The 26101-nt window shown below is 41.5% G+C and overlaps 2 protein-coding genes across 19 annotated transcripts in view; both read right to left on the bottom strand.

The window, feature by feature from the left end:
* Positions 1-5318, bottom strand: part of ASAH2 (N-acylsphingosine amidohydrolase 2) — a 96275-nt gene extending 90957 nt beyond the window's left edge. The window contains exon 1 of one of the 2 annotated variants that reach the window (XM_081557092.1): positions 3520-5318. The gene's annotated coding sequence lies outside the window, so the exon portion shown is untranslated. The remainder of the gene's footprint in view (positions 1-3519) is intronic. The other variant, XM_081557101.1, reaches the window with a different exon arrangement.
* Positions 5319-16783: 11465 nt separating this feature from the next.
* The window catches only part of SGMS1 (sphingomyelin synthase 1), a 330821-nt gene continuing 321503 nt past the window's right edge, over positions 16784-26101 (bottom strand). For all 17 annotated transcript variants that reach the window (XM_081556966.1, XM_081557014.1, XM_081556948.1 and 14 more), the window contains 3 exons: positions 23449-23602; positions 20069-20235; positions 16784-18512 (listed from right to left, as the gene is read on the bottom strand). In XM_081556966.1, coding sequence (XP_081413092.1) covers positions 18333-18512; positions 20069-20235; positions 23449-23602 — 501 coding nt within the window. In that variant the 3' untranslated portion in view covers positions 16784-18332. The remainder of the gene's footprint in view (positions 18513-20068; positions 20236-23448; positions 23603-26101) is intronic.

The raw sequence follows: 26101 nt of genomic DNA, 5'->3' as shown, positions 1-26101 counted from the left end.
GGTCATCAGTGGCAGCTGATAGATGTTGCTGCAGAGTCAGAATGGAGATGCAACGAGATGCAAACTTAAGTCCCTGTATCCTTGGAAATTCCATCCAATCCAAGTTTTTGGAGTAGTTCTAGTCCACTCTAAATCTGAGTTGTTCTAAAATCAATAGAATAGAGAAAGTCACTGAAAGTGTTGGGAAAGCCCAGGAGATCCAGATGAGGGGATTCATTTAAAAAAAGAACTGAGATTCTAAAGGTTATTTCAGGTCATGCTGCACACACCTGAGATGAAAGTCAAGCTGTAAGAAAGATAAAGACCGCATTCAAATGCGACTGCTCTCACTCAGGCATTTGGTAAATTTGGAGAAGTTTGTTCTTTAAGCTTAAGAATATGAACCTTGCTTTCCAAAAGGAGGTAGGAAAGTGGATTTCTTCCACTTGGCTTCATCCATTCAGCAAATAATTCTGCAAACTCAATCCATATCTCCAAATGTAGATAATGATCATTCACAGAAAGAATAGCCAAAATGATACCTTTTGAATCCTACTATAACCATGACATTCAAATGACCTGACCACACAGCACCAGAATTCAGATAAAAATTAAAGAAACTCGGCCACTGCAATCAGAAACATAAATGAGTATTAAGAATCTGTTTCCCTGCCCCTCTATTATTTCACTATAAATAGCAGCTAATAAACAGCTGTTCCTTTTCAGTGTGCAAGGGTTCTTGTGTGCAAACATGAACAACCACTGCTTTGTTCTCACGGGAGAAAACAAAACACTATCAATCAAAGCAAAGCTGCGTACGTACCTAGACCCACTGCGGCAGCTGCTTGTTCAGAACCGCATGTCACTGCTCCCTCAAGCCCGAGTGCCAGGATGCTTCTGAATCCTCGGCCCCTGCTCTTCTGAGTCAGCCTGCAGGCTAACGCTTGGAGGCTGAATGCTCTACCCCAGCAAGCCAAGGCTCGCCAACCAACTTAACTACTTACGTGCTGACTCATGCACGGGGCAGGACGCACCCCAGCTGAGCCTGCTTATGGGCTGAAGTCCTGCACCATCCTTGAAAGGTCACACCTGGAGCTCATCTCATCTTTTTGCATCCTGCAGTCGGGGAAGGATCATTCATTATCTCACACTGAACTGATCCTTCCATTTGATTTGGAAAATACTAAATTTTCCCCCCACCACACCCACTACACACCACTTAGAGGAGACTTTGCAGGACAAATCAGCACAGAGATGTAAGTTAGGACCTTGTTAGATGAATAATTTCAGCTTGGCTTCCCTGTGGCTCAGATGGTAAAGCATCCACCTGCAATGCTGGAGACCTAGGGTTTGATCCCTGGGTCGGGAAGAACCCCTGGAGAAGGGAATGGCAACCCACTCCACTATTCTTGCCTGAAAAATCCTATGAACAGAAAAGCCTGGTGGGCTAGACACCATGGGGTTGCAAAGAGTCGGACATGACTGAGTAACCAACACTTTGGGCAAGGAGATGCCCCCTCTTTTCTAGAAAGCTTGTGACCAGAGAAACTTGATTATACATAGTTACCTTGGTAGTTTGGAGAAGCATCTACTAGGACAGTGTTTACATTTTCCCTGATGTCTTTCCCAGGCTAAACCAAACATCAGTTTCCCACAAGTGTCTTTGTTTTCATCACATGGTTACTAGGATCCCTAGTGAAAATGTTCATTCTTCTAACCCCTTGGGGCCCAGATCAGCAGGTATCGAAGGCAGGGAAAAGAAAGCAAATCAAAGATTTCTAATGCTTGATTAAGTCTTTGAAGTCCATTTCATTCCACCCGGGTCACACACAGAAGGCACAGAAGGTTAGAATTCCTAAAGAAAACCTGTACTGCTTTTCCAGTTATTGGTGGGTCCCTTGAGTTAGCAGCTGCCAGGGCAAAAACTTGCTCCCAGCCTAGGTCAAGTCCTCGTTTTTCTTCAGGCTCTAGCTGAGTCTAGCCTAGGATTCACATGGAGAGGAAGTTGAGGAGGGAAGAGTGTACAGGGATGGGCATTTGCTTGGAAATGAATTATTGCAGGCAGGCTGGAAATAGACATGCAATTGTGTGGGGACTTAGTGTAAGAGTTCCCTCTTCTTCCCCTTTGACTGTAGCTGCAGAGTTGCCAGATCAGGTTTATCAGCTACTAATTGGGCTCCAAAGCTCTAGGGCCTCCTTTGCCTAAAGTTGCATCTACCTTGGGGGCCTGTAAGCTCCAGCAAAGGTAGTGCAAATCCATCTGTGCATAGAACACAGCCTGTAAACTGAATGTGTAATAACGGTGATATTGTAGCAATAGGAGCAGCTACTATATTAAATGCTTACTGTCTGCCAGCAAATGAGCCAAATGCTTTACCTATGTTCTGTAGCAAGAATTATGAGCCAAATGCTTTACCTATGTTCTGTAGCAAGAACTCAGTAGTTCTTGTTACTGAATCTGTGTTCCTCTCTTTTTCTTCGCCTCCCCTGCCATCAGGAATAACTATACAACTGGAAGTCTGACCAATGGAAAGTGAGCAGAAGTGATATGTATCAATTCCATTTTTTACCTATAAAATCTTCCTGTGTGTGATCTTCCAGGCTCCAGGCAAAGATTTGGAGAGAGATACTGCTAGTGAGTGACCTTGGAGGTTATGGAAAGAAGAAAGTGAAAAGCCTCCATCAGCCTGAATGACCACATAGAGCGAGCTGCTAACCTTCGTAACAACAGGCATATTTCATTTTATTGCTTCACTATATTGTGCTTCGCAGATGCTGCAGTTTTCATAAATGGAAGATTTGTGTTGACCGTGAAAGGAGCACATCTAAAGGAGCCATTTTTTCCAACAGCATTTGCTCACTTACTGTCTCAGTGTCATTTTGGTCATTCTCATGATATTTCAAACTTTCTCGTTATGATCAGTTGTCATGGTGATTTGTGATTAGTGAGTTATCTTTTAAAGTTACTATTGCAAAAAGATCACAACTTTCTATAGGTTCAGATGATGGTTAGCAATTTTTAGCAATAAATTACTTTTAGAGAAGGTATATTGTTATTTTAGACATAATGTTGCACACTTTATAGACTACAGTATTATATAAACATAAATTTTATGTGCACTAGGAAACCAAAGATTTCATGTGGTTCTGCCTGTTGTTGCAGTATTTGCTTTATTGAAGAGGTCTAAAACTGAACCCACAATGTCTCTGAGGTATGCCTGTGTTTTTAAATATGAGGGAAAAAATTGGATGCCAACCTAAAAATGCATGTTTCTGAATTCTTTGAGAGATATGTAAGCAAAACAGTTTAAAGACCACTTGTCTATAGAACAAAGACTAGACCCACTAACCAGGTATTCAGACTCACCCAGTCCAAGTTCTTTCCTTTATTTTTGATATTTCTCCTGGTCAGTCTCCCACTCTGGGCACATGGATTCTCTTTACAGTTCCTAAATGTACCTGTCGTATCCCATTCCTGCTCAAACTTTCACCCGCACCCAGAACACTTTCCCAAGTACTCCCCACTTAACTGAATCATACCTTGCTGAAGCAGCTTGAAAACGTGGTTGTAAATCCTTTGACATGCCATCCATAGAAAAGTGGGGATCTATGTCATCTTCCCTTGAGTCTGGAGGGCCAGTGACTGCTTATGCCTGACAGTAGAGACTGGAGAAGTGAAGCCACATGACTTTTGAGGCCAGGTTGCAAAAAGTTGTGCAGCATCCATGTTTCCTAGAACACTAGCTCTTGGAAATATTAACAAAATTCAACTGAGTACAGTGTAAAGATCTTACTGGGTTTCATTTAGTGATTCATGAATCAGGCAGTATGGAGATTTTGCTCCAGATTAGAAAGTCATTACAGACTTTGGAGCAGTGCAGTTGCATGATCTGGCTTTTAGAAAGCTTACTCTAGTATCCATCACCTGGATTCTATGTGAAAGCACACACAATCCACAGGTTTTAATTTGGAGGCTTTTGCAATATCCAAGCAAGAGCCTTAGACTAGAACGTTAGGAGAGGAGATAATGTTAAGTGGTTATCACATGGATGTGTTGTAGGGTATAGTTCGGGCGAGGCAGAAAAGGAAAGACGACCTCAAGGGAAGTAGGTCACCTTTATTCAGGCAAAGAGGGGCGACAGTCAGCCTAACGACAAGGCTGAGCACCGAGAGGGGTCAGGGAGGCTCCATATTTATAGGGGGGTTGTGGAAGGTTTCTGGACAGAGGGTGATAAGTCTTCTGGGCAGGTGTAGGGGGTGGAAGGTTTCTGGACAGGGGGTGATAAATCTTCTGGGCAGGTGTAGGGGGTGGAAGGTTTTCAGACAGGGGGTGATAAGTCTCAGATAGATGCAACCAGCCTGGAGCATCAGGGTGGGACCTCAAGTTCTGTTTTGTTTTCTCCGAAGTTAGATGATTCACCAAGGGCCTTTGAACTGTTGTTTTCTTTTCTAGGCCCAAAAGACTCCTTCATGTGTTTTGAAGGCAAAGTCAGCAGGGTCTCCTGTTGGGATTCATAAATGAGAGAGAAAATAGGAGTCAAGAATGATTCCGAAGATTTCTAGAACTGGTAGAATGGAGTTGACCTCTGCTGAGACGGGGAAGAATATGAGAGAAGTAGGTTTGGTTGAAGAGAATCAAGCACTGGGTATCTGTAAAAATAATTCTGGAGGGATTCTTTAGCTCAAGACTTTATGAAAATGACCGGCAGAGGTTGGTCAGAAGTGATCTAATATCTGCAAAGATAATGAGAGCAAAACTCTGTCCCAGAAGGTAACAAGATTCTATTTGGTACAAGGTAGACATTTTTGATAGTTATGAATTGGTTTTGATGTGAATTAGAAATATAAATTACAGAGTCAGGCTAAAGCAATTTGTAAAGGAATTTATTACAAGAAAGGTATTAATTAATAGTACAAGTGATAAATAGTTATGGGGAAAAATCATATCAACTATTCACTAGTGGATGAACTTTGGGACAAAGCGGCGTATAATTTAATATCCAATTAATTTAAGTATCTTTAAAGGTCAGTCTCTGAGAAGCCTTAACCATTCAATCTGTTCTGTTCCATCCAAATTCTTACTCATTTACAGTTGACTAATTGTCTTCTGTGATTTCCCCCAAACATAATTTTTTTCACATGAGATTAGTGCAGGAGGGGTGTGTTCTATATCAAAGGCCAAATATAGTGTCTGTAGATAATTCTCATTCGGAAGTGAAGTGAAGTCGCTCAGTTGTGTCTGACTCTTTGCGACCCCATGGACTGTAGCCTACCAGGCTCCTCCATCCATGGGATTTTCCAGGCAAGAATACTGGAGTGGGGTGCCATTTCCTTCTCCATCTCATTTGGAGGCTATATGTAATTATTCAAAGTACACTCTAATTGCTGTTCTTGTAGTTCATTTCTGGAAAAGAAGATGCTTTGCTTCATAAGTCCTGCCTTAACCCCCATCCTCAGATCCCAGGAAATGGCCTCACCTGAGTCTGTAGGCAGCTCCTGTGACACCATGATCTTCAGTGCTCTCAGTTCAGTTCAGTCACTCAGTCGTGTCTGACTCTTTGCAACCCCACGGACTGCAGCACGCCAGGCCTCCCTGTCCATCATCAACTCCTGGAGTCTACCCAAATTCATGTCCATCGAGTCCGTGATACCATCCAACCATCTCATCCTCTGTCGTCCCCTTCTCCTCCTGCCTTCAATCTTTCCCAGCATTAGGGTCTTTCCCAATGAGTCAGTTCTTCACATTAGGTGGCCAAAGTATTGGAGTTTCAGCTTCAGCATCAGTCCTTCCAATGAACACTCAGGACTGATCTCCTTTGGGATAGACTGGTTGGATCTCCTTGCAGTCCAAGGGACTTTCAAAAGTGCTTTAGCCAACAGCATTTCCTGGGAAGAATCCCTTCGTGCTTCGGGTAGGAACTGGAAAGAAGTTATCCCACGAATCCCAGAATATGACCCTACTACTGCACCCCCAACATACACGTAAGTTCTTCACCCTCAATCCTCAAAGCAGCCCCTGTGAAGTAGCTGCTATTAATCTACCCAACTCACAACTAACACTCAAGGCTCAAGTACTGGCACAGCCAAAGTCACATGGCTGGTGAGTGACACAACTCATTTTCTGCCCCCTACTTTTTCACTGTTCAGTGGAGGCAACAAGCAACTTTGCTGGGTCCCCTTCTCCTAGTTTTGCCTCCTCCCCAACTACTCTCACCCTGCACCCAGGACATCTTAGGGGAAATTTTCAGGGATTACTATTTTAGCTAATGATAAGGCGTTTGCCTTGCTGAATGAAGCACACAAATGGAGAGGAATATGGAGAGAGAATACAGAAGAGAAACCTGTAGGGGGGCTGCAAGGGGAGGTTTGGGGGAGAGAGAAGCGGGGAGAGAGCTGGAGGAGGAGTGACGGGTTTCTAATGGAGCTGTCAATTTCATCTTTGTGGAGCACTGGTATAATTTCTTCTTCCTGAAATGTTTGGTGGAATTCACCAGCGAACTCCATGGGGCCTCCAATTTAATTTTTTCACCTTTAATTCTGATGGTGTGTGATACAGCCCTATTTCCTCAAGGCCCGTGATACGGGTAATGCTGCTGTTCCACCTGGAGGTCAGCTACTTAGGTATGCTCAGTTTGTGAAAGTTAATCTGTGTATACTTTTCTGTGTTGCTGGAATACTTTGGTAGATTTTCTAAAAATAGTTGCACTCTGTTCAATTTTTTTAAGTATCTCTGGTTCAAACTGACTTAATAAAGAACACTGTTAACCCACATAACAAGTCCAAGGAAGGCAACCCCAGCATCTAATAAAATGAAGTCATTAAGGACCTAGTTCCTCAATGATACTAAGTCGGTTATGCCCTCAGAACTTCTAGGCATCATATCTAGACTCAACCTTGCCAACATGAAGGGAGTGTTTTCAATGTTGGGTCCCTTGTTAAGAGCAAGAAAAATTTCTTGGAAGTATAATAGGTCTTGTAATTTTTTATGAAATCAAACACACCCTGACCCAACAATCCCATACCTGGCTATTTACCTATGAGAAAAGAAAACATATATACACATGGGCATACCTCAGAGATATTGTAGGTTTAATTCCAGACCACTGCAATAACACAAGTCACATGAATTTCCCAATGCTTATAAAAGTTATGCTCACACTATACTATATTAAGGGTGCAATAATAGTATTATGTCAAAATGTATATGCCATGATTTAAAAATACTTTCTTGATAAAAAATACCAACCATCATCTGAGCCTTTCTGGTTGAGGGCTTGAAATATTGCAAAAATTACCAAAATGTGAGACAAAGGCATGAAGTGAGCAAAAGCTGTTGGAAAAATGGAAAAAAAATACTTGATCAATGCAGGGTTGCCACAAACCTTCAATCTGTAAAAATCCAGTATCTCTGAAGCACAATAAAGCAAAGTTCAATAAAATGAGGTATGTCTATATATACAGGCACATATATACACACATGTACATGGACAGAAAACGTATACAAGACTGTTCTGACCTGCCTGATTTATAACATCCAAAATTTGGAAACAGTCTAGATATCAATCTATAGAAGAGTGGATAAACAAACTGTGATACATTTATTCAATTAAATACTAATAAAAAATAAATTATCAGTACACATGACAACATGAATAAATCTAAAAATATTATGCAGCGTGAAATAAGCAAGACACAGAGTGCTTACATAGTACATGGTAGGAAAAAAAAAATCAATGGTGGGAAAAAAGGATATATGCCTCTGGAGTGAGAGGGAGAAAAACTGGCCAGGATTGACTGGGAAGGCATAGAGCTCTCTGGGGAGATACTAATGTTCAAGGTCACAACAGGTGTTTGAGTTACATAGGTCTGTGCATTTGTCAACTTGGTAAATATGCACTTAAGATTTGTGTATTTCTTCTGTTATAAATGTTACCTTGAAAAAAACTGAATAAATTTTGAATTTTGATTAATAAATGCCAAAGTATTTAGACAGCAGTAAACTGACGTCAGCAATTGACTTTCAAATGAGTTTGTAAAGAGTAACTGACAGATAAAAAGATAAGACAAATGGATTGGTATGTGTTACAGCAAGTTAAAAAAAATTATGGTAGAAACTGGGTGGTGCCTCCAGGGGTTTTCAATGTGAAAAGTGAAGTCGCTCAGTCATGTCCAACTCTCTGCTACCCTGTGGACTGTAGCCTACCAGGCTCCTCCGTCCATGGGATTCTCCAGGCAAGGATACTGGAGTGGGTTGCCATTTCCTTCTCCAGGGGATCTTCCCAACCCAGGGACCGAACCCAGGCCTCCCGCATTGGAGGCAGACGCTTTAACCCAGTTCTTCTCAATTTAGTGTACACTTACATTTTTTCATAATAAAACATTAGCAAGGAATGAGTTGATAATGAAAAGGATTTAAACACCAGATAAATTTGGAAAATATTAGTTAATGAAATTTAAGTAGACTTCTTTAAAGGGAAGATTTATTAGAGTCTTAAATACACTGATATGAATGCTGAATTTATATACGTGTGTGTGTGTTTGCCCGTGTGCATTTTCTAACTTAGATTTTCCCCAACATCGAAACCAAACTGCAACGGAAGGGAAAACTGGGAAACAGAGAACGCTGTGCTTTCTGGTCCCCAGTGGCCCCTTGCCCTCCAGGGACCACTATCCAATGCCTCTCGTCCCTGAGGACTCAGCCTCAATTCCACCGGCTCATTTGCCTTCAGTCCTGGGCATATGATACAAGCTGCTCTAAATCAGAACAGAAACCAGCAGGTCTTCTAGTGAGCTTGGCTGCCTTTCCCGCTCTGACCTCCTTTCAGCAATAGGAAGATTGACATCCATTCCTCATTTTTGTCAAATGAAAAAGACCTGAATTCAGACTCCTTTCATTCTCAAGAAGAAAATGGATTTCCTAAGGTCCAAGCAAATTCATTGTCATTACTGATTTTAATTGGTGATTAAGCTCTGAACATCTTGAGAAATTAAGCCAGTTTTGATAGCCCAGATCTACCGGAAGCCAAACTGTCACAGTTCTCCATACTCGCCATGTGTTAAAGTGACATTTCTGCTACCTTCCCATCTAATTTTGGTGACTTTGTTTGAATTCAGACTTGTGTGAATGTTAATAGCATGTGGAGGTTATATGCACTGAATGCATTGACATTTTCTCTCCCGAAGAACCATATCACCACCCTACACCCCCAACAACTTTTGCTGTGTGTTGGGCGCAATTGGTGCAGAGGATTGTACAAGAACAAGACTTTCTGGCTCTATTCCTGGCTGCAATTCCTCTGCCTCCTGCAGCGGCTCCCTCAAGGCTCAGGAAACAGGAACCCCAGGGGAAATCTCATTAGGCAGCCCCTTGGCCCTAGGGCTCTGAGTGTCCACTGCAAGCTGAGTGAACAGGAACGTGAGCTCTGTGGAGTCATCCAGTGTCAGCTCACAAGCTCAGGAATGCGCTCCAGAATCCAGGGCCAGCAATACTTCCAAAGCACACATGTGCCAGGAGCACTAATTGGACACAATTCCTTTCAAGCCATTTGCTTTTACATGTTTATCCCTGGAGCCTATGGAGAAATGGAGCTAGCAACTGCCTGCAGACTCATCTGCCTGCCTCTGGTAGGGAGCCTGCAAGGGTCACTGAAACAGTTTGTAATGTTGCCTGCTGTAAAAAGGAAGTTTATGCTGCAAACACTCTTGTCTTCTCACTTTTTACCCCTGTCAGGGGCCCCAGTCACAGTCAAACACCAGCCAGAGATCAAAAGTCTCTCGGCCAATAAGGTGTGTAATGAATACATTATTAAGTGTGGCAGTGATTTGACTGTGGCCTCTTAAAACTCAAAGCCAAAAAGGAAAAAAACCAAACAGACAAAACCCCTAAAGGCCAATGATTTCAGAGATGACTTCAAAACAAACATTTTAAGTCAGATCATGCATTTTCCAAAATGACTTTTTCCCCACTTGAACCACCATCCTAAAGTATCAGGAAGTTTTCGCTACACATCCCAGTGGGAAACCCAATACTTGCCTTTCCACGGTCACAGGCCCTTCATTACAAACAGAATGCATAAAAGACAGATTGCTTTGGCTGAAACCATCTTTTCCTCTCCTCTCTCAGGCTGATAAATAGTATTAGCAGAAAACAATTCAGACAAATACCAGTTCTTGCATGTGACAGCACAGAGCTGGCCTAGTGAGCAGACTCTTAAGTGCCAACGAATTACGAGCCATCCATGTTTTTCTTCATTGCTGCCCTGGCTCATCCCCAAAGAAGACTAGGTCATACTGTTTCAGAGTCAACCAATTCTTCTAACAACCATTGTGCATGCACATCAGACATTCAAATTCTGGGGCAAGTATTTTACCAAAAACAGTAAGATGTAAGGGCTTCCCTGGTGGCTCAGCAGTAAAGAATCTGACTGCCAGTATAGGAGACCCAGGTTTGATCCCTGGGTTGGGCAGATTCCCTAGAGAAGAGAATGGCAGCCCACTCTAGTATTCTTGCCTGGAGAATCCCCATGGACAGAAGAGCCTGGCGGGCTACAGTCCATGGGGGTCTCAGAGTCGGACACGAACTGAGTGACTAAGCAGGTAGGTTCAGATTACTGATAATGTATACTCACTCAGAAGTTCAAATAAAGGCTGAGTGTGGACTTGGTTTTTCTTGGTGTCTCAGTCTCTCTCTGGTTGGGGCCAGTCTTTTCCTTGACTGGGGACTTCTTTCTTGGCTCCACAGGGCTTTCATCTCTCTCATTTTCCTCTCTAGAATGACAGTGGTTGTTAATGAGCACTTAACTTGAATGAACGCTGCATCACTGCCCCACATTACATCACAACATAAGTAAATCACCTCTATTTTATAAGCAAGGAAACAGGCTCAGAAAAAATTGGTCAAGGCATACAGTGCCTATAAGCTTTCAGAGATGGGATTTGAACACATCTGAGTCCCCGGTTCATGCCCCTAAGGATACACCCTATTTTCTCTTTGAGTTCTTCTCCTGCCCTAGAAAATTACGCCCATTCTTCATAAAACAATGGAGCCATTCATTCATTGGCCCTTTCAACTACCATGCCTTTATCAAGTACCTAATACAAATTTAAACAGAAAGAAGCGCTTATTTACTTCCCAAAGAGAAGGCATTTCCTTTGAACCTGTTATTTTCCTCTACTTCTGCCCCACAAGGTTTTTTTGGTTTTCACAAACAAGCAGGTACCTAAACAATCCACAATGGTCTTCAGAGTCCATGGTTGCATGGTTTTTATTCCAAAATGGCACAGAAGTAGATGGTCACATTAAGGATTTCTAGAGAAAGCATGACTACAGTAGACTGTTAAAATCAGGATGTCTCTAGATTAGATTACTCTAACAATGACCTAAATGATTCATGTCCTTTTAGGAAGCACCCTGGGTTTATATCTGAACGTGCCTTCCTACGTCTAAGAACTAGTGCATCTAAGACTCAAATTCAAGAGAGAGGAATTGGACAAAGCTCTAGTTGGGAAATAAAGGCAAGTGTGGTATCAGTACTCTTGCCTGGGAAACCCCATGGACGGAGGAGCCTGGTAGGCTGCAGCCCATGTGGTCGCGAAGAGTCGGACACAACTGAATGACTTCACTTTCACTTTTCACTTTCATGCACTGGAGGAGGAAATGGCAACCCACTCCAGTATTCTTGCCTGGAGAATCCCAGGAACGGTGGAGCCTGGTGGGCTGCTGTCTATGGGGTCGCACAGAGTCAGACACGACTGAAGTGACTTAGCAGCAGCAGCAGCAGTGATATTATGGTTGAGGTTTTTGCTGGAAATAATATGGATTGGGATATCTAAAGAGATAAAAAAACAACAACCCTTGCTATTTCCTACTCACACAGGAAAAATGTGTTGGGTTACCAGATTAAAAATATTTAGAACTTGTATTAGTTCAAACTAAAAAAAGGTACTTATCAAAAGAAATGAGAAGCTACTGACTAAACAAATAGAAAATACTGTACAAATATAAAAAGTAGAACTTGGTAGATATCAATTCAAATATATATATTATAGTTTAATGTGAAAGATCTAAATACACTAATTAAAAGGCAGAGATTCAAAATACATTTAAAACAATCATATACTGTCTATAAGAAATCCACTTTAAATATAGGCTCAAAGAGTCTAAAGATAAAGGGGTGGAGAAAGATCTACCATGCAAACACTAGTCAACAGAAAGCTCAGTTATCTTAAATTATCTTAATTTCAGACAAAACAGACTTCACAGCAACAAAAATGATCAGGAATAAAGAGAGAGATGGCTGGATGGCATCAGCTATGCAATGGACATGAATTGGGCAAACTCCGGGAGATGGTGAGGCACAAGGAGGCCCGGTGTGTTGCAGTCCATGGGGTCACAAAGAGTCGGACACGACTAGGTGACTGAACAAATAAACAGAGAGATGACAGATGATATAATAAATGATATAATAAAGGTGGCACCAATATTCACTGCAGCACTGTTTACAACAGCCAAGACATGGAAGCAACCTTAATGTCCATTGACAGAGGAATGGATAAAGAAGATGTGGTACATATATACAATGGAATATTACTCAGCCATTAAAAAGAATGAAATAATGCCATTTCCAGCAACATGGATGAACCGAGTGTCACACTGAGTGAAATCAGTCAGAGAAGGAGAAATACCGTATGACATCCCTTATAAGTGGAATCTAAAAAAGAAATGACACAAATGAATTTACAAAACAGAAAGAGACTCACAGAAAACAAACTTAGAGTTGCCAGGGGGAAGGGATAGTTAGGGAGTTTGGGATGGACATGTACACACTGCTATATTTACAATGGATAACCAACAAGGACCTACTCTATAGCATATGGAACTCTGCTCAATGTTACGTGGCAGCCTGGATGGGAGGGGTTTTGGGGGAGAATGGATACACGTGTATGTATGGCTGAATCCCTTCGCTGTTCACCTGAAACTAAACCAACATTGTCCATCAGCTTCACCCCAATACAAAATAAAAAGCTCAAAAAGAATAATAAAGGGGTTAGTTCTCTCAGAAAATGAGAAACAGCCCTAGTATGTGTACACCCAAGAACAAAACATCAAAATATGTGTGGTTCTGGGCCACCATGGGGTTAAGAGGGGACTCTGGGTTGGCTTCTCTTGGGTGTTGGAGCCTTTCCTTACCCTCACCTGAAATGCCATTCCTGCTCCCTGTAGCCACACACCTTTGACACAGAAACCATGACACTGGAGGTTACACAGGCCTCTGGATCTGCACTCTTTTTTGTTGTTGTTAAACTTTGGAAAAAAAAAAAAAGACTGCCTATTTCACTGAACTCTGCCTTATAATCTCCGGTAAGCTTTCCCCAAGAAGTCTCAAGAGATCCTCCAACCTTTACACACAAAAACCTTGCTATGTTAATGGAATAATGGCTCTTATAAATAAGTACTATTCCCATTGACCAAGCAGTCCATATATATGCTATTGTGATTAATAAACCACAAATTCTCTTGAGGATGTTTCTAATTCATAGTATGCATTTTCTCAATCATTTGATGCTAAACCATACCACTGTGCCGCATCAGGGCTCAAGAATTAACAGGATTTCTGAAACACATGATAAATAGGAACTCTTACAGTAAATCCTCACTTCATTCTTCTCACCAAGAGCAAACCAGAGCCATTTGCAACATCCTTCTCTGCCTTCCTGGAATGCTGCTGCCTCAGCCACTCTCTGAACCCTCTATGTCCTCTGGGGCCCCGCTCCAGCCTTCTTGTCACTTTCCCTCACTCTTAGTCCACCTCTCATTCATCATGCCCATCTATGCCCTCCTATGGGAGCTGGAGTCTGGGCCCTCTAAAGGCAGGCATTGTTTAAGTTTCTTCTTATTTGTTCTCTGGGCCAGCAGACAGACAAGAATGTTAAGGTGCTGACAAGCAGAATTTCAAGACAGCAGCTTTGATTTGCTCAAAATGAGTTTCCTCATCAAAAAGAGAAAAAGTGTGTCAATATGAAGGGCTCCAAGGAGCATACCCCATTTCCCAGTTAATTGAAAATCTGACTTTTTGTATAGTGGTGGTCAAATTAGTGTTAGCAGGCTGACAGAGGAGGCAAGAATATACAATGAAGAAAAGACAGTCTTTTCAGCAAGTGGTGCTGGGAAAACTGGACAGTTACATGTAAAAGGATGAAATTAGAATATTCTCTAACACCATGCACAAAAACCAACTCAAAATGGATTAAAGACCTAAATGTAAGGCCAGACACTATAAAACTCTTAGAGGAAAGTAAAAGCAGAAGATTCTTTGACATAAATCATAGCACATCTTTTTGGATCCACATCCTAATATAATGAAAATAAAAGCAAACAAATGAGACCTAATTAAACTTAAAAGCTTTTGCAGAGCAAAGGAGACCATAACAAAATGAAAAGACAACCCACAGAATGGGAGAAAATATTTACAAACAAAGCAACCAACAAGGGATTAATCTCAAAACAGCTCATGCAGCTCAAAAAAAAAAAACAAAACAAAAAACACTTCACTCAAAAAATGGGCAGAAGATCTAAATAGACATTTCTCCTAAGACATATGGATGGCCAAAAAGCACATGAAAAGTGCATTATTAATTATTAGAGAAAGGCAAATCAAAACTACAATGAGGTACCATTTCATGTAGCTCAGAAAGGCCATCATCAAAAAAAAATCTACAAACAACAAATATCAGAGAGGGTGTGAAGAAAAGGGAACCTTCCTACACTGTTGGTGGGATGTAAACTGGGACAACCACTAAGAACAGTATGGGGGTTCCTTAAAAAAACTAAATACAGAACTACCATATGCTCCAACAATCCCACTCCTGGGCATATATCTGGAGAAAAACATAATTCAAAAAGATACATGCACCCCAACATTCACAGTAGCACTATTTACAATGCCAAGACACAGAAGCAACCTAAATTATCATCAACAGAGGAATGGATAAAGAATATTGTACCTATATACAGTGGAATATTACTCACCCATAAAAAAGAATGAAATAATGCCATTTGTAGCAACATGGATGGGCCTAGAGATTGTCATATGGAGTGAAGAAGTCAGAGAAAGACCAATACATGATATTGCTTATATGTGGAATCTAAAAAAATGGTACAAATGAACTTACAAAACAGAAACAGTCACAGATGTCAAAAACAAACTTATGGTTACCAGAGGAGAGATAAACTAGGAGATTAGGATTGACATATACAGATATAAAATAGGTAATTAATGAGGACTTACTGTATTCTATAGGGAGTTCTACTCCATATGCTCTATATAATGACTTATATGGGAAAAGAATCTAAGAGTGGATACATGTATAACTGATTCACTTTATGGTATAGGTGAAACACAACATTGTAAATCAACTATCCTCTAATAAAAACTTAAAAAAAAAAAGCTAGCAGGCACTCTTCTTTTATGTAGTATTTATAATTTCGAGATATTTATCATATTTATCAATTTTGGTTTTTGCTTGGGATACAAATAAAACAAATACAACAATCTGAAACTGGCAAAATGAGTCTCTCTACCTCATGGTGTGAATTTCCTGCTACTTGGTTCACAGTCAGTCAAGTCGGCTTAGTTTGACTTCCACAGGCAGATTTCTCACTGTGGACTCTTGCTGAAGAATTTATGAAAGCTCACAGTATGTGGGTGGAGGGTGTCGAGGAGTGGGTGAAAACTTGAACTTCAGATTTTTATCAGTCGCATGCCCTTGGGAAAGTTATTAAATATACTTAAATCAACCTCCATAAAGTGGGGTTAATAAGGAACTTTGTGGTGATGTGAGGGTTAACAAGGTAATGCTTGAGAATTGCGTAACTCTTAAAGAGTGTTAGATAAAGAAGCTATGGTCTAGGGCTCTGGCTTACTAAACCAAAGCACAGAAAAGCACATGTCCTCATTTAGGCAGTCATTATCAAGTGTACTACAATTCTCCAGAACATGAGATTTCTCTTTTCCTACCTGGAAGTTGCAGACTCGAGAGCCACAAGATATGTCAATTCATGTTTCCACACAGCCAAGCATGAAGTACAACCATTAAGGGAACTTCTTGGTACAAATGTAGTAGGTAAACTTAAAATAATTATTTTTAAAATATAACTTTTGATTTAGGAAAACAATGCTGTTTTTAGCATATGTCAAGAATTCATTTTCATTATTCAAGTTGCTTACCTTTTTAATATATGGCATCTGGTCCCACGCAGGAAATCTTTCTAGTTTTACAGCTGTAGCCTCCCAGGTTAAGACAACAGCTTCCCTTCATAAGAACAGGTTTCCACTGTTAACATCCTCATTTTTTTCCCACATCAATAACAACATATTTTTTTCCTTTTAAAAAGGTTTTTCTTACCATTGATTCTCAAAGTACTATGACCATATTTCTCATTTCAGAATTTACTTTCCCTTTCCATCTAAACCAAAAAACTTACGTTACTTTCAGTTATAGGGGGAAAAAGTAAGTGACTTGATTGAGAATTGGAGAATTGAAACTTATTGGTATACAGTGGTCTGCAGTTTGAACTTACCTGTAAGTCTTTTCTTATGTTTTTAAAAATACATGCTATCTGCAGAGGTTATACTGAAGTTTAGAGTACATTTCAAGGAATCTCAAGGAAAAAGAAACATGATTATAAAGGCCCTCTCCCAAACAAACTAAGCGAGGAAATGCCAAAACTTGTTTTCACATCTTGCTTCAAGGACTTCACTTATGACTCTTGTGAAGAATGTGAACATATTAGAAAGAGCAGACATTTTTTTAAGTATCAGTTTTTATTAAAAAGTGCATCTTGATTAATTTATGATCTAGGTAAGCTGTTAAGATAATCAGTATACTCTCTGGAATAATAACTTTACAAAGATTTAAAACAAACAAAATTTTAAAAGCCTTTTTATTTCCTTCACCATTATTGTTTTACAATACAAATATCACCTTGTGAATACACAAAAAACCCTACGGAAGATAATTCTGCTGCACGTAAAATACAGAATGGATATATATACTTCTTCATCCTTAAAAAACTATTTTGTTCTCCACATTGGCAAGTATAGAATAGAATACTTCCCCAAACATACTTCTGTTAGGAGTAAAACTTAGAACTACATGCAGTTCCTGCACAAATATATTTTAAAGAAATAGATCTCTTTTTTGTTGTTCACCAACAAAATTGTCATGAGAGTATGGATAACTAATTTATAGCTTTCAAGTTTTAGTTAAGTGATCATTTTCAAAACTCTCTTTTTAAAAACAAAGTATTCATGGCTGTTTTCATTGTATAGTTAAAATCTAACTACCAAATAGATGGTAAAATAATTGAAGTGGTACATGTCATCGCCACCTGCTCACAATATGGGAACAGGCTCTGACTTTCCAGTTAATTCCCCCATTCTTTAATTCATAGCAGTTTGAGAACCATAAACAGTCTTCTGATTGAATTTAGCTATAAATGCAAAATTTAGTAGTGTATACATACATATATATTTTCATGGAATATTTAGTTTAAATAAAAACATTAAAGATTGCCTACTGACCATACAATCAAGACAAGAAAGGCACTAGAAACATAGACAAATTTCTCTCCCAAGAAGCATTTTTAAATGTTAACTCTCTGTTCTCTGACATGTAAAAATCTTTAAATTTGGTTTTCATAACATCATTTTGAAAAATAAAGTTAGGAAATACTTAGAAAATCACTTTATAACAGAATCTTTTTTTTTTTTTGCACTTTTTGACACGCTGTCTCTGCTGATTTTTACAAAACCCAAAGTTACCAAACCTTCCTGTGTCTGTCATTTTTATTTGAATATCGGTGCAACAGGTAGAAAGATTTCAGAATCGAACCCCATTCAGGTACTTAAGAAACCTTCATAGAGACATTTGCTAGAAAATGGCTTACAGCCCAATCTTTGGGGCAAGAAATATGAAAAGTATGTTTTCCCAAGAAAATAATACGCTTTATTTCCAGATGTGACTGGAAAGACCAGAACTGATGATATAAAAGCTTACATTTATGCTGTTGCATCATATACAAAGGAACATGGTGGTCGCAGATTATGTAAATCCCAAACTTATGAACAGGAAATGTGTACAGTGTATGATAGGTTGAGTTTTCTTTATTGTTGTCCAACGCAGGTCCTTTGGAGAGAAAAAAAGATCACAGTGCTGACCAGGTAACTCAATAGGTTAAGTCAAGGTAATTGTTGAAAGATAATAGGATTAGGGAGTTGTTTATTTTATGGCATCTTCTCTCATGGAGTTCTTAGCACTTCGGACAGTTCCTCTTTCTCCACCATGTAGAGCTGTTACGTGTCATTCACCAGTCGGCTGTATTTAACTTGCCTACTGAGGTGGATTACCGGCCAGGGGAAGGGCCAATGGTAAGATCGAGGTACAATTCCTTGGACATTCTTTTCAAAGTACTGAAATGGCCTGTACCACCACACTCTGGCCAGGAGGTTCATCTGGGAAGCTTCTTTTAGCACCTAAGAAAACACAGAAAGAGAAAACCAAGTCAGGAAGATCAACTGATTATATCAGCCCCGATAGGAACATACACACGATTCCCATAATTTTTCACTTTAGGTTCAAATATTTTCCATATTAAAATTCACAAAGGCCCCCAGATCCAGCCCCTGATCACCTTTATGGCCCCAGGTTCACACTCACACCACCTTCTACACTCTGTACCCAACTACAACACCTGCTGCACCTGTTTCTCTAGTAGAGAAACAAATAACTCCAATGCCAGGAGTATATGGAGAACGTGTGGCTTACTTAAGTCTCTTGTCTATAAATAAATACTTCAATTAGTGCTTTAGTTACTCTCCTGTAATGAAAATGGAGAGACTTAATTAAATGTTAAGCATTCATCTGGTGAGGGGCCCAAGATGGAAAAAAAGGTAGGAATGCAAGATCAAGCAAGAGGTGGGCACAGCTTAAAAAAATATTTTCCAAGGACGATGAGAATGTGATACTTGTTCCAGAAGGATGCCAGCTCCTATTTCGCTCAGTTCAGTTCAGTCGCTCAGTCATGTCCGACTCTTTGCAACCCCATGAACCGCAACACGCCAGGCCTCCCTGTCCATCGCCAACTCCCTGAGTCTACCCAAACCCATGTCCATCGAGTCAGTGATGCCATCCAGCCATCTCATTCTCTGTCGTCCCCTTCTCCTCCTGCCCCCAATCCTTCCCAGCATTAGGGTCTTTTCAAATGAGTCAGCTCTTCACATCAGGTTGCCAAAGTATTGGAGTTTCAGCTTCAATATCAGCCCTTCCAATGAACACCCAGGACTGATCTCCTTTAGGATGGACTGGTTGGGTCTCCTTGCAGTCCAACGGACTCTCAAGAGTCTTCTCCAACACCACAGTTCAAAAGCATCAATTCTGCGGCGCTCAGCTTTCTTCACAGTCCAACTCTCACATCCATACATGACTACTGGAAAAACCGTAGCCTTGACTAGACGGCCCTTTGTTGGCAAAGTAATGTCTCTGTTTTTTAATGTGCTATCTATTGGTCATAACTTTCCTTCCAAGGAGTAAGCGTCTTTTAATTTCATGGCTGCAATCACCATTAGCAGTGATTTTGGAGCCCAAAAAAATAAAGTCTGACACTGTTTCCACTGTTTCCCCATTCATTTCCCATGAAGTGATGGGACCAGATGCCATGATCTTAGTTTTCTGAACGTTGAGCTTTAAGCCAACTTTTTCACTCTCTTCTTTCACTTTCATCAAGAGGCTCTTTAGTTCTTCTTCACTTTCTGCCATAAAGGTGGTGTCATTTGCATATCTGAGGTTATTGATATTTCTCCTGGCAATCTTGATTCCAGCTTGTGCTTCCTCCAGCCCAGCATTTCTCATGATGTACTCTGCATATAAGTTAAATAAGCAGGGTAGAAACACATTTCTGGTTCAGCTTTGATTCAGAAGTGGATCAGCATCACAGGAGACAATATAGTCTCAGCTGACTCTCCCTGTTGCCACACCAGCAACAGCTAGTCAAGAGCATCAGGAGTTAACACCAAAGGAGGAAAAAACTCACTTGCTGATTGGCCATAGTGTGGTACCACCAGAAGAGTCTTGTGGTGATGTAGTATGCCACCACCACGTCCACAGTGTAGTGGTCATGCGCTAAGAGAATACAGAAGATTCCCACCACGCTGAGAAGCCAGCAGATCCAGTGGTACCACCACAGTCGTCGAGGGGAATCTGAAAAGGAGAAATTTGCATGAGTCCTATTATTCAAGTATGACGAAGGGCACCCAATCACACCTCAGCTATTCATTCTGAATCCAATTACCTTGGATCCTTCCTTCTGAAAACACATCGCTTAGGGTGGCAAATCCAAGGGCTTTGGCTTCTATGTAACCAAGGTTAGAAGGGAAGCAGCTTATTTCATCAAGTGATTTTATTAGCCACAGTAATTTATATGTGGTTATTACTTGACCCATATAATCATAAATACAGTTTCAAAGGACAAACAAGGACAGGTTAATATATCACACCTCATTAAAAACAAAACTGTCTATTGATAATTAAATTTACCTAGAAACAATATGGGGTTAATGCTGTGTACAAAAATCAATACCTTTTGGTCTATGGATCCTTATACACAGACTAGGCAATTATAATTGATACAACCACCCTATTTGCTTTCCAAGCTCTGCAACCATACGTTACTTTTTAAGTCTTTGAGGTGTCCATTTCTCAAATACAAATAAGAGTATCCAAGTGACCAGGAATTCTAGCCCATGTCCACTTCCAAGGGCAGGACAGTGTCTGGGAAGTCACTTGATGGGAGATTCAAAGTCTCTACTGCTGTAGGCCCTCCTACCTTGTATTCTCCATGAATGGGCTTCAGAGGGTCTGATACATTAGGCAAAAATGCTGTCTGAATGTGGTCTACCCTCCTTACCCCGGGGAAGACAGTTTAGCCTTTTATAGGATTCTCAGGGGGTCCAAGTATCAGTCATTCATTCACCCACTATTTATTAAGCATCTACAATGTAGCCAGGACAAGATCTAGTCACTAGATCTTGGGATCAACTAATGTCACAGGCAAACAGTCTGCCTTTGTGGGGAGATCCCTTCCCAGTAATGAAAAGAGACAATAAATAATAATTATAATCAAGTAACTTACACTCTATGTTAGAAGATGTTAAATACTCTGGATTTAAGACAAGTGGGATTAGCAGCAGAGAGGGTGAAGGGAGGGAGGTTTGTGATTTTAAATGGCACGGTCAGGGGTTGGGGCAGAGGTCTTAGTGTACGTACAGGGCTTCATGTTCCCTTTCCAGGAAGAGTTGTACTTGATACCATAACAATACAACAACAAAGAGCAGCTACTGTTCATTCTCCACGCCCCTCTATTAGTGTCCCCATATGCCATCTGTTTTCATTTTCACAACCTCTCCCTCACTGATGAAGGAGTTGTGTGTGTGTACTTAGCTGCCCAGTTGTGTCTGATTCTGCAACCCCATGGACGTAGCCCGCCAGGCTCCTCTGTCCATGGGATTTCTCAGGCAAGAATACTGGAGTGGGTTGCCATTTCCTCCTCTAGCGGATCTTCTGGACCCAGGGACTGAACCTGTGTCTCCTGAACTGGCAGGTGGATTTTTTTTATCTGCTGAGCCACTGGGAAAGCCATGAAGGAGCTATCAGTGAGTATCTGATTCTAAGGATGAGGAAACTAAGACTTACAGAGATCAGAGGTTTTTCCCAAGGTCACAGAGCGAGTAAGTGATAGCACCAGGATTCAGAATCAGTTTGTGACCCACGTCATCCAACTTGGTTTACAGTCTCATTTTCAGGAATAAAGCTTAACCCCATTAACGTGTTTCAGGGACCAACCAGCAGCAGGTAGGAATCTGGCTCCCAGGGCTGCTGACATTAGGCCTGTTCTGTGCCCCTTTTCCATGCCCAGTTATACTCCAGTGCCAGGCCCAGATGATGCCCTGACAGTTCTGAACAGACACTGCTTGAATTCACTCTAGCCAGCAGAGCACCTACGGTCGCCCCTCCCACTCGGTCCCCAAAGTATGTCCCCTCTTCCCGTGTCCCCACCTCAGTCTTTCTAAGACCAAACTGGGCTTTCACCCTTCAGTCCATCACCTGTCCCCTCTACCCCCACAATCAATCCTGTCACCTGTACACTCCTTTCTGTGCCTTTCTCCCAGTTTCCCCCACTTCTCTCCACACCAACATCATCCTGATAGTCTGGGCCACTCCCATCTCTTTCCTGGACCATAGCGGCAGCCAGTCTGCTAACTCGACTCCTGCTCTGCCCTCTCCAACCCATCCTGTGAGTCACTGCAGGAGCGGTTTCTCCCTCTCTAAAGGACAAGTCAGATGACACTGCCCCGGCGGTTACAACCTCTCGGTGGGCACCTCACGTCTCTCAGAATGCAAATTCAGACTCCTCCTCGTGACTCAAGGCATGTTCCACAATCTGGTTCCTACTCACCAGTTCACTTTTTAGTTCTCATTATTACTACCTCTCTGAATTCCAACCACACTGACGTTCCAACAGGTGCCACAGGCTCTCAAATACCTCCAGAATGCAATGTGGGTCCCTCCTCTGTGATACCCACAGCCTGGTTTCTCTTGTTGCTCTTCATGGAAACTGCCCAGATAAAGCTCACTGAGACTATTTCTAACAGTAGAATATTAAGGACTATGGAATTTTCTACAAGTAGAGAAAGGAATAAAACACACCTGAGAAATAACAGAGGAAAATGGGAGGGGGAAGGAATGAAAAACTTTAGATATATATTAATATTTTATTATTATACAGTAATAATACACATTATAATTATTATATTAATAATAAGAAAATATATATTGATAAATATTTCCTTTGCTTTGACAAGGGTCATCCGACAGAGATATGACAAATACTTATATTAAATCTGAGCAGCATACAGGGGTACCTGTAATATTATTTTTTGTATGTTTCATAATAAAATATTTTAAGTACATTTTTTAAAGAAATTTCCCATTTAATGTCTGCATCATTTAGTTTCCCTGAGACCAGAGCTTGTCTGAGGGAAGAGACACCACCAACCCCCACGCGCTTCTTTAGAGCAGATGTTTCAGTGGCCAGCGCCTGAAAAACGGCTGCCAAGTGAACACAACATCTACCATCATCCAGCCAGGCCTGGAATTTTGTCTCCTCCCTTCTGGCTCCTTCCAGCAGTCATAAAACATCCTGATACCACAGCTGACAGCTAAGGAAACAAGATACGTCCCCCAAGAAGTACAGGTACTTGTGACACATGTTTCCCTGGGTGCCTGCTAGGTGTGAGCACGCTAGTGAGATGAAGGGCTGCCCTCCCGAGATCCCATCTGGCTCCTGCGGACTTTCCAGAAACCGCGGGAAACGGCAGGTGAGGAAATTCTCACGAAAGGCCGCTCTAGACTTACACTCTTTGATAAATAGGTAGGTGAGTGTGAGCATGACCGTGTGGCCGCTGTACAGGTAGTCCCCACACATGTTGTGGGAGCCTGTGATGGACAGGCCGCCGCCAGCGATGAGTTTCATTATCCTCCGCAGCTGGGCTTCCCAGTCTCCAAAAAGCTGGTGGGAGAAGAGGAAATCGGACTCATTACTAACCCACATACAAGTATGCCATGAGTACAATTTGTGTCCAGAATTAAGTTTTATCATATTGTGATTTATAGTAAGAAATATGTATTTGGTCTTCATCCCTGTTCCTGGCATAGAGCTCCTACAACCTTTGCAACTTTCTAAGAGGGATGAGCTAAAGGTGTCTGCATACGTGCTCAGTCACCTTAGTCATGTCCAACTCTTTGCAACCCTGTGAACTATGGCTCGCCAGGCTTCTCTGTCCATGGAATTCTCCAGGCAAGAATACTGGAGCAGGTTGCCGTGCCCTCCTCCGAAGGATCTTCCTGACCCACGGATCGAACCTGCACCTCTTATGTCTCCTGCACTGGCAGGTGAGTTCTTTACCACTAGTGCCACCTGGGAAGCCAAAGGAGTCTTTTGTTATTCATAAAAGCCCCTTTCAACCACACTGGGTTCATGTTCCTGAGTTTAAAGTGACTTTTGGAAAGTCCTGAAAGATAGGGGGTGATTGCCAGGAGAACCAACCAGGTGACTAGAGGGTTAGAATTTTCATTCCCACTTCCTCCCACCTCCAAGGAGGGGAAAGATGCTGGGGGCTGAGTGAATCACCAATGGCCGATGATTTAATCAACCATGGCTATATAATGAAGCCTCCACAGACATCTAAAAGGATGGGGGTTTGGAGCGTTTCCAGGCTGGTGAACATGTGAAGATGTGGGGAATGCAGTACACACTCCTTCCCATATACCTTACCCTACATGTCTCTTCCATGTGACTGGTCTTAAGTTATACTCTTTTATAATAAAACTGCTCAACTAATAAATAAAATGTTTTCCTGAGTTCTGTGAGAAGCTCTAGCAAATTAACTGACTCCAAGGAGGAGGTCATAGAAACCTCCAATTTACAGCTAGCTGATAAGCAGTACAGGCAACAGTCGGAACCAGCAATTAGCATTCTGAAGTAGGAGGTGGGGGGGAGGCACTTGGTATGAGACTGAGCCTTTAACCTGTGGGATCTGATGCTGTTTCCAGGTAGACAGTGCCAAAATGGACTTAAAGAGAGACAACTGCTTGTTTGGAGGTAAAAACCCATATATCTAGTTATAGAAGTATTCAGCAGAGGATTTGAGACTACAGGAGACACACTGGAGTGTTTTTCCTTTATAAATTTACATTAGGACGTGTAAAATCCCCCCCGCCCCCCCAGTGAAGTGTGCCTGCTCAACATTCACTGCTGTTCCGATGGCCCCTGGAAGAGCGTGGTCCTAGAGATGAAGCATGCAGCTTCAGAGCTTTCCTTAGATGTCAGCTCTTTTCACAGCAAGTGTTAGCAGATGGTTCAGTTCAGTTGCTTAGTCGTGTCCAACTTCGTGACCCCACGGACTGCAGCACACCAGGCTTCCCTGTCCATCACCAACTCCTGAAGCCTGCTCAAACTCATGTCCATCGAGTTGGTGATGCCATCCAACCATGTCATGGTTAGTTACTAAATATTTTTCTTTACACTGATAAATACTGACTGATTTACTACCTTAACTGACATTTGGGGGGAAAACTCTGAGAAAAATTTAAAGATCTATTTCACACACTTGGCCTAGGGCAGCAGTCCCCAACCTTTTTGGCACCAGGGACCAATTTCATGGAAGACAATTTTTCCCTGGACCGGAGATGGGGGATGGTATCAGGATAATTCAAGCACATTACATTTATTGTGTGTGTTATTTCTATTATATTACATCAGCTCCACCTCAGATCATCAGGCACTAGATTGCGGAGGTTGAGGACCCTTAGCCTAGAGGACAAATGTTCTGCTGACTTAATAGCTAAAGCAGGTGGAGACTAGAAAATCAAATAAATGAATTTTGGGGGGTACATGATTTTAGGGGACCAAACTAAAGCTAGGGACTGAGTAGAATGTACTTTCAACCTTCTGAAATTAGGTGGGTAGTGCAGTTTAGCCGCTCAGTCGTGTCTGACTCTTTGCGACCCCATGGACCGTAGCACACCAGGCCTCCCTGTCCATCAATAACTCCCATGAGTTTACCAAAATTCATGTCGATTGAGTTGGTGATGCCATCCAAGCATCTCATCCTCTGTTGTCCCCTTCTCCTCCCGCCTTCAATATTTCCCAGCATCAGGGTCTTTTCAAATTAGCCACCTGATGTGAAGAGCTGACTTAAGTACTGGAGTTTCAGCTTCAACATCAGTCCTTCCAAAGAACACTCAGGACTGATCTCCTTTAGGATGGACTGGTTGGATCTCCTTGCAGTCCAAGGGACTCTCCAGAGTATTCTCCAACACCACAGTTCAAAAGCATCAATTCTTCTGTGCTCAGCTTTCTTTATAGTCCAACTCTCACATCCATACATGACTAATGGAAAAACCATAGCCTTGACTAGATGGCCCTTTGTTGGCAAAGTAATGTCTCTGCTTTTTAATATGCTGTCTAGGTTGGTCATAACTTCCTTCCAAGGAGTAACCGTCTTTC

This window comes from Giraffa tippelskirchi, chromosome 2 (genome assembly GCF_054371585.1).
Source record: "Giraffa tippelskirchi isolate mGirTip1 chromosome 2, T2T-mGirTip1v1.2.pri, whole genome shotgun sequence".
Classification (NCBI taxonomy): domain Eukaryota; kingdom Metazoa; phylum Chordata; class Mammalia; order Artiodactyla; family Giraffidae; genus Giraffa; species Giraffa tippelskirchi.
This window is presented reverse-complemented; position numbering and strand designations above follow the sequence as displayed.